The sequence below is a fragment of the Myotis yumanensis genome, unplaced genomic scaffold (genome assembly GCF_028538775.1).
Source record: "Myotis yumanensis isolate MYYU_CA2020_CCGP unplaced genomic scaffold, mMyoYum1.0.hap1 SCAF_4, whole genome shotgun sequence".
In the NCBI taxonomy this organism is placed as follows: domain Eukaryota; kingdom Metazoa; phylum Chordata; class Mammalia; order Chiroptera; family Vespertilionidae; genus Myotis; species Myotis yumanensis.
The window spans coordinates 15,221,218-15,234,873 of record NW_027223755.1 but is presented as its reverse complement, the minus strand read 5'-3'; the positions used below and the strand labels follow the sequence as shown (position 1 = coordinate 15,234,873).

The 13,656-nt window shown below is 46.3% G+C and overlaps 1 protein-coding gene across 7 annotated transcripts in view; it reads right to left on the bottom strand.

The window, feature by feature from the left end:
* TRIO (trio Rho guanine nucleotide exchange factor) overlaps window positions 1–13,656 on the bottom strand; it is a 318,911-nt gene that overhangs the window by 113,785 nt on the left and 191,470 nt on the right. For all 7 annotated transcript variants that reach the window (XM_070411908.1, XM_070411909.1, XM_070411910.1 and 4 more), the window contains exons 14-18: window positions 12,335–12,530; window positions 9,145–9,311; window positions 7,021–7,140; window positions 5,156–5,347; window positions 4,562–4,711 (exon numbers count right to left, since the gene is read on the bottom strand). In XM_070411908.1, coding sequence (XP_070268009.1) covers window positions 4,562–4,711; window positions 5,156–5,347; window positions 7,021–7,140; window positions 9,145–9,311; window positions 12,335–12,530 — 825 coding nt within the window. The remainder of the gene's footprint in view (window positions 1–4,561; window positions 4,712–5,155; window positions 5,348–7,020; window positions 7,141–9,144; window positions 9,312–12,334; window positions 12,531–13,656) is intronic.

Genomic DNA, 13,656 nt, shown 5'->3' with positions numbered 1-13,656 from the left:
TCTGGAATTAAATGGTACTGAGACCACAATCTGGGCGTAAGGAGTGCACAACATCACTGGGCTGGTCATTGTGTCTAGGTCTTTCCTGGAGATGGGAGCTAGCACAATTTTTTTAAAATTAAGAAATATACCATGAGTCTCTACTGAGAATCTAAAGTAAGCTGTCATACCAAATACCAAGGAAGCTGCTGAAACTGCTGGAGTCACATTCAAAGGACATCTGCACCACCTGGCCTGAAGGGGCTCCCCCTAGGGGACAACTTGAATATAAAAACATAAATGACTCCAATGGATTGAAGCATACCAGATACATTGCAATCCATGATGACGGTAAAAAAAAAGTAACAAAACAATAAGAAAAAACAAATTAAGTGTATGTAGAAGCTGCTAAGGGAACAGCTCATTATTCTGAAAATGGCAAGCAAAGGGAAAGAGTCAAGCATTTACCATGCCTTCTCTGCACGGACTCTATTTTAGATGAACAAAATAGCTCAAGGGTACTTACTAATTCTAGCTAATTGAGGAGAAGGAATGACAGAATACCACTGTTCTGCAACTGCTAGTGAGCAATATTACCACTGGAACTAAACCCACAAGGTGAGAGGCTGGTGGGGAAGAGCAGAATGGATGAGCTGGAAGCACCATGTTTGAAGTGCTGACAAATTCTCATATTGCAGAGACAGGAAGAAGTGGACCTTATGTGGCTCCTGATGTAACACATGGGAAGTGCAAGCACCACCCACTGGGTGTGCCAAGCACACTCACGCATGCACACACTCACACTTGAAGCTGACCAGGGCTCTCAACATAACTAACAGAAATTCAGAGCATCCAGGATGGTGCTAAATGACTCCACAGAACACAATGACCAAATCTGGAAATCGGGAAACACCACAGTATGAATAACTTATTTTTTCAATTAATAAATGGTAATGAAAGGAAGGGTGGTATTTATATGAAGAGACATACAAATCAAACCAATATTTGGACTTGTTTGGATCTTAATGAAAAGGTATTTGTGAGACAATCAGAGAAATTTGAATGCTTTGATTCTACATGAAATAAGTTACCATTAATTTTTAAGATTTGATCATGGTATTGTGGTTGTTTTAGAAAAGTACAATTTAATGTGTCGATACTTACTAAACTATTTGCAGATAAAATGATGTAATATCTGGAATTTAAAACAATCCAGTGAAGATGGGCACTGCCCATAGGCTGATAATCACTGAACCTGGGTGAGATGCATACAATTCGTTCTTTATTTTGTACACATCTTTAAACTTACACCACAAAATGTTTAAAGACATCCAATGCAAAAACACTATAGAATTCTCGTGAACAAAGGAATCTGAACAGGCCTCTGTTTTATCATTTCACCTAAATATCTTTCTTAATTAATATAATTAAGTAGACCAAGATGGCGGCATAGGTAATCACCTATACCTGCTGCCTCTCACAACCACATCAAAATTACAACTAAACAGCAGAACAACTACCACCCAGAACCACAGGAAAGCTGGCTGAGTGGAAGTTCCACAACTAGAGAGGTGAAGAAAGCGCAATGAGACCGGTAAGAGGTGTGGAGGCACAGAAAGTGCTGGCACCTGGATGTGCTGTTCTTTAAACCGGGAGGGAGATACCATCTCCCGGTTGCTCTGAACTCTAGTTCTGGGTGAGATTCTGGGGGACCCAGACACATACGGGGAGAAACTGGACTGTCTGGCATTGGGACAGGAATGTGAGGGTGGCTTACTCTTAGAGGTGCTAGCAGCAATCATTGTTCCTGCACAAGTGCACGGGACGCAGAGAACCAGGGACTTCTCTGGTTCAGGGAAGCCATTGCTGTTTGCTCCACCCTGGTGATTACCAGAGACCCGCCCCACCCAATTTACAACCCCACCCAAGCTGTGTGCATTGGCTTTTGCATATGAATGGCCTGTCCTTTCGCCTAAAACAAACTGCAGCTGGGTCAGAGAGCCCCAGAGATTCCAAAAGAAGGCCTACTACCTGGCAGCAGCAGCAGCTTTGCTTCATAGCTGGACCTTGTCTGGGCACTTCCAAACCCCATACAAAGAGAAGGAATCTGCAGATGTCTCTGTAGCTCCTGCTGGGTGGCCCCAGACAGTGGCTGACCTTGCACCTCCTTGGAGATGATAATGGATTACAACTTTTCACATCCATAAGAGACACACTCAAGGGGCAGACTCAGTGAGCACCAAAGCCCTACTGAATCAAGTCCTGCCCCATAAGGGTGTCTCCTGTGCAACAGATCTTCCAGGGTAGACACAGCTGGTCACCACAGCCAATTGGCCTGGAAGTCAATTCCTCCCAGTGATACCAACAGCAATCAGGGGTTAACTACAACAAGACTGTGCAAACATCCCACAAAGGGGTGCACCCAGAGCATCCACCTCAGGTGACTGGGGAGGCTGAGCCACTGGGCCCTATAGAACACCAACCACACAAGGCCACACTATCAACTCAAGTAGACTTAGCAGCTACCCAGTACATAGAAACAAACACAGGGAAGCAGTCAAAATGCAAAGACAAAGAAACAAGTCACAAATGAAAGAAATGGATGAAAGCAAAATACTGGATATAGAGTTCAAAACCACGGTTATAAGGTTACTCAAGAATCTTCTAGAAACCTCTGAGAAATTTAGTGAGATCCTCAAGGATATGAAAAGGACCAATCAGAAATTAAGCATACACTGACTGAAATAAAGAATAATATACAGAGATCCAACAGCAGACGAGAGGATCCCAAGAATCAAGTCAAAGATTTGAAATACGAAGAAGCAAAAAACACCTAACCGGAAAAGCAAAAAGAAAAAAGAATCCAAAAATATGAAGACAGTGTAAGGAGCCTCTGGGACAACTTCAAGCGTACCCCTGAATTATGGGGGTACCAGAAGAAGAGAGAGAGCAAGATATTGAAAACATATTTGAAGAAATATTGACAGAAAACTTCCCCTAACTAGTGAAATAGACTTAGAAGTCCAGGAAGTGCAGAGAACCCCAAACAAGAGGAATCTAAAGAGGACCATACCAAGACACATCATAATTAAAATGCCAAGGGCAAAAGTCAAAGAGAGAATCTTAAAAGCAGCAAGAGAAAAACAGTTAGTTACCTACAAGGGAGTACCCATACGACTGTCAGCTGATTTCTCAACAGAAACTATGAGGCCAGAAGGGCGTGGCAAGAAATATTCAAAGTGATGAATAGCAAGAACCTACAACCAAGATTACTTTACCCAGCAAAGCTATCATTCAGAATTGAAGGTCAGATAAAGAGCTTCACAGGTAAGAAAAAGCTAAAGGAGTTCATCACCACCAAACCAGTATTATATGAAATGCTGAAGGGTATTCTCTAAGAAGAGGAAGAAAAAGGTAAAGATAAAAATTATAAACAACAAAGTGACAACAAATACATATCTATCAACAAGTGAATCTAAAAATCAAGTGAATAAAAAATCTGAAGAACAGAATAAGCTGGTGAATATAATAGAATCAGGGGCATAGAAAGGGAGTGGACTGACAATTCTCTGGGGGAAGGGGGTGTGGGGGGTACAGGAAGAGATTGGACAAAAATCTTATACCTGTGGACGAGGCCAATGTGGGGGTGGTAAGGGCATGGGGCGGGGTGGAAACGGGGTGAAGGGGAGCTATGGGGGGGGGAGGAACAACTGTAATAATCTGAACAATAAATATTTATTCAAAAAATGATATAATTAAGTAGCATTCAATTTTGTTTTATACTAACTGGAGTCCAGAGAAGGGGAGGTAAATTATAATTCAACTCAAAACATCTAACAGGGCTGGCATTTCATAAACTTAAACAGCAGCGACAAGCAGGCAAGCAGGCTCTCAGGTCCTGTTTGAAATAGTTACAATTCGTGACTGGGGCGGCTACAACTGTCTCCCACTGATTTGCTTAAATAGAAAGGCAGGTGGAAGCTCAAAGTAAGTACACCAGATAAGAATTTTCAGAGTTATAATTTCTCGCCCAAATGAAACAAAAACTCTCCCTGTCAGGATAGTCCATCACCTTCAGAAATGAAACAAATTATTAAACATAACAGGAAATAGTGTCAGAGGAGTCAGAATGCTGATGCAATGAGAACTAAACTAAATAAAGCAACAAGGAAAAGTAAACACCACCCCTATTTCCAACAGGTCCGAGTGGCAACAAGAACCTCAGAAAATCTGGTCCAAGAGTGAAAGAATGCAATGTGGAAACGGTCAATCAGTGTTGCTAAACACCTCGGCCACTGTTTCAAGTTTAATTGTTCTGAAGCACATAAATGACTTTGGTATGAATATAAGACAGCGTAAATAACAAAAACCTTTTTAAGATTATCTCTGAACAGCAGACTTATTGACGATGGGATGCTACCCCGATCACTTTCCCACGAGGTGGAAGTGATGGCCCAGCCTGGCCTGCAGGGTGTCTGCGGTTCTCTGACCATAGTCCCACCTCAGGGCCATCCTCAGGTGACCCTGCTGGATCTGTGTACACTGCTCAGCGAGGCAGCGGCCCCCCAGGAAGCGCTCGTACCTTCAGGAACGCTTCCTTTTGTTCAAGGTGCTTGCTGATCATCGGGGTGACGTGATCCGTCTCGGAATTGGGGCCCAGTTTGTCGGCTCCTCCACACCAGTCCTCTTCTCTCTTGTACTCCTGCTCCAGGCTCTCGAGGACACTGCAGACCTGTGGGCAGGAGGCAGTTCCAGCTCAGAGGGACCCCAGCACCCGGGGGCACGGGCTGGCATCTGTGGGGAGCATTTTCAAAGCGTCCCGAGGACCAAACCACTGGAAGGAACCACGGCTCCATCTAACACGAGGATTGCCCATGCAGGCCTTTCCGAACAGGGACAAAACAAAAGCTGGGTTGCCTGTCTCCCTCAGACATGTTTCAGGTCGTATACTTAAGTGATCGGAAAGGGGTGCTTCTTAGCCACTTCCCAGCCAATTATGCTTTGATGCCTACGGTGAGCACAAGTGGTGTCACGTCTAAGAATGCTTCTCTTCTCTGCTGGACTTGGAATGAGCTGGCTCAATGATGACTGACAAGTTAATGATTGAGTTGTCCAATAAAATCGAGCTCAAAATAACATGCCAGTCAGGAGCTGAGGGACTGGGCCCCCTCCCTACCTGCTCCGAGGTTTTGTAGAAGGCGACGGACGCGTTCACGAGCTTCAGGCGGTCTTCCATCTTGAGCATGAGCTGCTGCCAGTGCGAGGCCACCTTTTCGGCGCAGTCCCGGATCATGTCCATGTCGTAGTGGTTGGCCTGCAGCATGGCCTCTGCCTTCTGCTGCACCTGCAGCGCGCTCTGGTGTGTTTTCTAAGGAGAGGAAAGGGAGGGCGCACTTAACAGGGGTGCCACACACTTACTGGAAAGGCACTGGGAACGCCATGGCTTTCTGTGCCCCTTGCTTTTATAGAAACCGCCTCAGTTAATGCTCATTAGGACACTTCTAAAAACAGCAGATAGTTTAGTTAAAAAATGTTTTCATGCCTAGCAACAACTGCTTCTATTTAAATGAGCTAATGAAGGATGAAATGCATTAAGACTTTCCAGGCCTCTGTGGTGGGGTCTCAGCCTGAGAAGGAGCAGGAGAAACCTTTAACAGCCAACATTCTAGAAACGCTGCTGAAATAGTCCAAGTGTATTATTCCTATTGATTCTTCTTATAATAGCAGCTACAGGCAAAGGAACAAGTGGGGAAAAGGTGGCCACAGTGAAGGCTTTTTATTTTCATTTTCAACTTTAACTTTGGATGAGAGTAAAATGTTCTCAGGAACTATTGATTTACAAAAAAAGAAAGAAAAGAACAGCTAAGGCTGAACCAACGGTTTTCCCTGGAGGTCCACGCCATGATGAATCTATGAACATAACACGACGATCCAGGAGACCTCCTGCTCTGTGTCCTCCCTGGAAGGTTCGGCCGGGGGGAGGGGGTGTCTCTCAGTGAAGAAATGACTTCTGGGTAGGGGAGTGCGTGGGTCTCCGTGGACTCAGATTCCTTTCTCTTTTTTCATTTATTAACAACACCAAAAGTTTGTATTTCACCTGAAAAGGAGCTAATGATTCCACAGGACACTGTCCCTGATATAGTCCCAACACCACACAGTGATGTGCACTGACAATATAATTACTGGGAATCACTGGCACAGTGTACAGTTTTCAAAAGATGCCCGGAGTCTGGGCTTCCAGAGTGTTAATGTGTGTCCACTGGCACCGAGTAGTTGAAAATAAACCAGTCTAAGGCACAAATTAATGGCGATCTCTGTGGCTCCTTCTCTCGCTGACAATATGCATGTAAAGAGCGCAGAAAACAAGTTCTGTGTAATCAAATGCTCTTTCACCTTTGGCTTTACCTTGAGACCACCTGTCATAATTGTAACTGCCCCTCAAACCTAAAAGTAATCATCGACCTCCTTTGAGGGTGAACTTGGGCAGGCCTGAAACGGCCCGAGCCGTTCTGCTAACGTCCTGGGTGGCACTGACACTCAAGACCGGAGACAATGGGTGAGTAACGCCCTTCCCCAGGGCGCAGGGGTTTGTGGACAGCACTGGGTCACCCCCCGGCAACAGTGAAGCGTGATTTGTGCCTGGTCTTGGTGAGCCACCCAGAGTGCTTTATTTGCTGAGGTTGCTTATATAGCAGGAATGTGCCCATGAGACCAGCAAAATATAAAGTGCCTGAGCCGAGATGCCAACTCGGGGTACCTAGTGCCAGGCATTCCTGACCCAGAAGGTCCACCTCAGCAGGACCCCGGGCTCCCCTGGCCTTGGGGACCCTCTGCCGTGAGGCTGCCTGGCTAGCATGCACAGCCTCGCTCCTCTGCAGGGCCAGGCTGAGGCCTTTTCCTGTGACACCCTGTAGGCTTGTAAGCATTGCCGTTTGGGGTTCTGTGGAACCCCATTTTGGCTTCCAGGGTCAGTGCCACGTGAGGGACAAAGAAGGCCTGCCTCCCGGGGGAAAGACCTGCTCGAGGCGGCCAGTGCCCTACCTCGATGGCGTGCTGGAACTGCTCGTGCTCCCGCTGCAGCTGCTCCGCCTCCTGCAGCGAGCTGGCCGTGATGAGCCCAGCGTTCAGCATCGACTCGCCGTTGCGGATCCAGCCCAGCACCTGAAACGGTACACAGGTCATCCAAGCGCGGCCCTTCCCAGGGCAGCCCGTGGACCAGCAGTGACGTGATCTAAGCAGCAAGGTGGCCGAGCTGCTCACATCAGCCACATGGAGCTGGTTTCCTTATGACCCTACTGTCCACAGCCTGAGACCCGTCGGGAGTGTGCGACCGTAAGTGCTGCACTGTGAATGATGCTGTTATTTTTAGTTGCTAAAGGGAGCTGAAAGGGTAGAGGGTCCAGGGGATGGTTATTAGTCCACAGGCCAAAACAGATTGGGGACCACATATCCCAAAACCAACGGCCACAAAGAATTCTCTGCTAATAAAAATATATATATATTTTTTTCATTCTTTCAGTCCTAATGAAAATGCAAACTTGGCAAACTGCTTGGTAAGGGAACTGTTTCATCCCCCCAGTAATAAATTTTCCATTTTAGCATCAGTAGTAAGTGGCACAATAACTGAAGTGTGAACAAAGCTGTACTCTATGCTCAGAGGCAAACCAGGAGATCCTCAACCTCACACAGGAAGAGAAGTCGCTTCTGACAGCCGAAGCCAGCGGCTGCGGAAGTCACTCCGGGTAGTTATTTGTGGCAGAGACAGCTCATTCCTAATACCTATTTTCCTTGTCTTCTTTACTCAGAAAACCCCAACTTCTGGGGACAGCTTAAAATAAAACCACCTCTCAGCCACTATGACAGCTCGGGTACAGCTATGACATAATCCTAGCCACTGAGATCAAAGCAGTCGCCTCTGGGGGATTTTGTGAAAATATTTTTCTGGTACATGTTTTGCCTTTTTCTTGTTACGTTTTCCCTTCCTGATGCCTGGACTGTGGAGGTGATGGTTGGGGCTACAACACCGTTTGGACCATGAGCAAAGGGCCACCTACCATCAAGATCTCAACTAATGCACCACGGGCCACCTTCTGACTCCTTACGTGGTTTTGGACTCTGTTACTCTGTTACTCGTTAGGCAAATGCAGTTCCTAAAGAATATGTCAGTCTATCCCTATATTTTTTAGGTGAATTGTTCTGTTTGGCAAGAAGAAGAACTTCATTAACTGGTCTTTAAAAGGCAGCTCACATACTTTATCTCATTATAACAGGTGCTCTTTTAAAGACTTCTGTTTAATAACATGTCTGCTTTAATGCGAGTGCTGCCCACTTGTGCACCACACCTCGCTGCTGGTCTAGAGCAGGGGTGGGGAACCTTTTTTCTGCCAAGGGCTATTTGGAGATTGATAACATCATTTGTGGGCCATACAATTTTGTCAACTTAAAATTTGGCCTCTATAGTTGGTCAAACATTTAATTAACTCACCCCTAATGCCTTGGCAGGTACAGACCAAATGATTTCGTGGGCTTTACACGGCTCGTGGGCTGGACACTTCCCACCCTGGTCTAGAGGCACCTTAAATCCCCTGGGATCAAACTAACACGTGCTTTTCTGCGCATCTACCAGCAAGCCGTACTGTCCCAGCATCAAGCCAGCATCCCTGCTCATGAGATAAACGCCACCTACAGGCTGAATATATGTATGCATGGAATCCCGCTGGCGCTGAGCAGAGAGCAATCTCTTCCAAATGTCCCACTTTATTTTTCCACGTATCCAGGATGTGGCCGTGTACACGATACAAGAGAACTTGAGCCATACACAGCTGTGGTCCAGTCCAGACTCATAACAGTGTATTTGGCAGTAAAACCACATGGTCATTTAGACCAGGAAGCAAAGCATATAGGGTTTTAAGCAAGAGCATAGCAATAATAAAACGAGCGACGTGGATGTTCCTCTCGAAGCCTTTCCCACCACAGCGCGAACACACAGCTGTCCAGGCAGTGGCTCAGTTTCTACGCTCGATGTGGCTGCATTAGGGCGGGTGTTAGGTTATGCACCAGGACAGCCGTGCTCTGACCAGGGCCAACCATTCCCAAGGCGTCCAGGTCCGAATTACAGGCCCTCTCCACGTGCCTGTCCCTGGCTCTGGGCCAGCACGTGCTTACCTGCTTCACCTCCGCCTGCAGGTGGCGCAGCTGCACACACTGCTCCAGGTGCTTCCGATGCTGCTCTGCGGCCAAGTCCAGCTCCTGCTGCTTTTCGTGAAGAAACTCCAACAAGTCCTGGACCCGCGTAGCCATGTCCACGTCTCTATCGCAAAGCAGCTCCACGCCTGCGGACACCAGAGGGAGACCCTAGAATTCAACTCGCATTTCAATTTGTTCTTTTTTTTTTTTTTTTTTTTTTTTTTAAAATATATTTCTTTATTGATTTCAGAGAGGAAGGGAGAAAGAGAGAGAGATAGAAACTTTTTTTTTTTTTAATTAAATCTTTATTGTTCAGATTATTACATTTGTTCCTCTTTTTTCCCCCCATAACTCCCCTCCTTCCAGCTCCCACCCCACCCTCCCCCCTCATTCCCCACCCACTGTGTTCATCCATAGGTGCATGATTTTTGTCCAGTCACTTCCCGCATCTCCCACACCCCTTTTTCCCCCAAGAATAGTCAGTCTATTCCCTTTCTATGTCCCTGATTCTATTATAATCACCAGTTCATTCTGTACATCAGGTTATTTATTCACTTGATTCTTAGATTCATTTGTTGATAGATGCATGTTTGTTGTTCATAATTTGTATCTTTACCTTTTTCTTCTTCTTCCTCTTCTTAAAGGATACCTTTCAGCATTTCATATAATACTGGTTTGGCGGTGATGAACTCCTTTAGCTTTTCCTTATCTGTGAAGCTCTTTATCTGACTTTCAATTCTGAATGATAGCTTTGCTGGATAAAGTAATCTTGGTTGTAGGTTCTTGGTATTCAGCACTTTGAATATTTCTTGCCATTCCCTTCTGGCCTGCAAAGTTTCTGTTGAGAAATCAGCTGACAGTCGTATGGGTATTCCCTTGTAGGTAATTAAGCCTCTTTCTCTTGCTGCTTTTAAGATTTTCTCTTTGTCTTTTGCTCTTGGCATTTTAATGATGATGTGTCTTGGTGTGGTCCTCTTTGGATTCCTTTTGTTTGGGGTTCTCTGCGCTTCTTGGACCTGTAAGTCCATTTCTTTCTCCAGGTGGGGGAAGTTTTCTGCCATTATTTCTTGAAATAGGTTTTCAATATCTTGCTGTCTCTCATCTTCTGGCACTCCAATGACTCTGATATTAGTCCGCTCTAAGCTGTCCCAGAGGCTCCTTACACTATCTTCACACTTTCGGATTCTTTTTTCATTTTGCTTTTCCAATTGGGTGTTTTTTGTCGAATCTTTGGTTTGATTATTGTACTCCTCTGGTCTGCTATTGGGTATAATATTCTTTATTTCAGTCCGTGTATGCTTACTTTCTAATTTCTTTATCGTAGCATCGAGGGTCTCATTAGTTTTCGTGAGGCTCTGCACAAATTTATGGCAAGCCCTCAAAATTGCGATTCTTAGCTCCATATCCTCCATTTCTGTCATGTTTCTTTGTCTCCGCATCTTTTATGCTTTCTTGGTGCACCCCCTTGTGGTCTCTGTGCGCAGTCTTGTTCTAGCCAAGCCTTAATTGTTGTAGTTAACACTAGAGGGATTTGACCCCCAGGCCGGCTGGCTATAGGAATCAGCTGTACGGAAAACGTCTGCCTTCTGGGGAGGCGCTAATCCAGCCTTTGCCTGAGGCGATCGGCAAATGGCTGTGCGCAGGCTTTGGGCGGGGCGGGATCAACAGGGCGGGCGGAGGGAGCAGTTATGGCCACGCTCAGTCCCGTTCCCAGAGGCTCTGCTTCTCAGAACCCCGGCAGCCGCTGCAAACCTCGGAGAGAAAGTTGCCCTCAGGTTCCAACTGATGCCGGATAATCCCGCTTCTCCCGTTTGAGTCTGGGTCCCTAGAGACTCGCCCGGATCTGGAGCCCAGAGTCTGAGACTCACTCCCGACAGAAAACGACAACCGAGCCCTCAGCCACCAGCCCGCTTTGCGCGCGCACCTCGGTACCTTTGTATTTTCCACACTGCGCCGCCTCTGAGCCTCAATTTGCTGTTCTCTTTCCTTCTAGTTGTAGAGTCTCTCTTCAGCCAGCCTTCCTGTGGTTCTGGGTGATGTCCGTTCAGTCTTTTAGTTGTATTTTTGAAATGGTTGTTTGCGGCAGCGGTCTCCGGTGTTTACCTACGCCGCCATCTTGGTCTCCTCTCTTCAATTTGTTCTTAAGGTTGCATGCTGGTCTGTCTGTGTGTCACCTCCCAGCTGGGGCCGGGCCGTCACGCTGAAGGCCATGTGCAGGGAGGGCCCAGCGCAGTGCGGTGTGACAGCTGCCTGGCAGCGTGTGAGGAGTCCCAGAGAACGTATCTGACGTGTTAAAGCCAAAGTAATAATGTCCCGCCCACCACACCGAGCCCGTCTCCTGTCAGTCCACTTCTCCTACAATAACCACGAAAATGTGGCATCCTTTATAAATGAGAACTTTGGCTTGCTTTTGTTGTTACCTGCTGTACATCTAGTTTACATTTCAGGAAGCATTTAAGAACATGATTTGTGTAAAATGAGTAATGGCATATTCAGCTTGTAGCTAAGTTTCTTAACACCATAGCCTTCTCTCTACATTTTTGAGCCCATAGTGCCACCTGCTGGTACAGTATAAATTAAAAAAATATATAAAGAATGGGAAAATATTTTCTAGGGATTTACATTTCACTCAGAGAGCTACAACAGATCATTTACAAAATTAAAGTTCATGCTACTTATAATAACATCTAAGAATATTAAGGGTAACTGCACTGACCGTAATGTTAAATGTGATCGTATTATGTGTGTGTGTGTGTGTGTGCGCGCGGCGGGGGGGGGGGGGGGGGGCGGGGGTGGTGAGAAGCAGAATGTTTTCTTTTAAGGAGCGTCTATAACAGTGGTTCTCAACCTGTGGGTTGCGACCCCTCTGGCGGTTGAAAGATCCTTTCACAGGGGTCGCCTAAGACCATCCTGCATATAAGATATTTACATTACGATTCATAACAGTAGCAACATTCCAGTTAGGAAGTAGCAACGAAAATAATTTTATGGTTGGGTCACAGCATGAGGAACTGTATTTAAAGGGCCAGAAGGTTGAGAACCACTGATCTATAACGTCTATACCGGAGGGGCGCCCTGAACCCTGCAGGCATCACACTGCGATAACCTGGACGAGCTCCCATGGGGACCTGAGGAGCCACCGCGGACGCAGAGGGAGCGCACTCCTTACCAGAGGCCTGCACTTCATTGACGTACTGCAGGAGGTCCTGCCCCTGGTGGATGACATCGAAGGTCAGGTTGTTCATGGTCAGGGCTTTGTCCGCGTGGTGCTGGAGGCGCTGTTCCGCTATTGTGAGGTCTTCTGTGTCAAAGTCATTCATTTGCTGAGAAAGCTCATCGTTCCAAGACTCAAGGTCTGAGATGATCTGACAGAGGAAAGTCTCTCTTTAGGATCAAGACTTAAAAATAAGAATCTGTTGCAATAGCTTCCGTGCCCGGTAAGGAAGGAAGGGACTCATGGGATCGTGTCAGAAGGACACAAAGACCAACTGAAGGGGCTCCCACTGTTCAAGGCGCTCCCACTGTTCAATGATGGGACAATTAGACACTAAACAAATACAAAAATGACCACCATTGAATAGAATATATAAAATACACAAAAATTTGTGAATTCCTAGTGATGTTTAAAAAGAAGAGCTAAAAGCCAAAAATTACATTAAAAACTCTTTGGTTCCGATTAGAGGTAGTCAGGGAACTAATCTTTCTCCTAAAAACTGTGAACCATAGTAGAAAACTATGTAAGCATATAATGGTGCAGAAAAATTCTCCTTTCTGGATAAATCTAGCTATTACATGTAGAAAGCATAATAACATCAGAACATTTTATTCTAATTATTGTTTAGAGTCTAGTAAACTGGGTAATGATCACCACTGCATAGTAAGCCATGAGGAAGGCTGATGGGGAACGAACACTGGAAGGATCAGGCTGCCGCCTCCTGAGCCCACAGACCCACCATAGCTTCCCCGAAGGTGACTGGACGGACAGCCCTCCGACAGGAAAAGCTGTGATGTGCCACCTGTGCAGCATTCTCGCACAGAAACAGACCCCGATTCCAATGAGGTCTTCACCTCTAACTGCTGTGTGTACAGGAAATGCCGGGGAAAGAAAAACAGGTGAACAACTCAGAAGAAATCAAGTGAGCAAAGGCAGAATGTGGGGCCAGACCACTGATGAAGCTATCTCGACAAGTGGTGGTGTGGAGGGAGGAAGGGCGGACGGAGAGACCATTGTAGATGAACAGACAGAGAGGCCAGGGCAGGAGCGGACCCCGTGCAGCCCTACTGAGGTGCTGCGGCCCCCACTGAACAGCCGGGCCTGAGAAGACAACCAGGGTGACTGCTAGACTGCTGAGGTGTTCAGTGAGTTGTGCTCATGGAAGAAAATGGCCTCGTTTCTTAGGGAAGTCGGCAGGGGTGAAATGACACGCTGACAACATTTTTCTCTAAAATGCTACGGCACAACAAAAACAAAAAAGGGACTGAAGCAAGGAG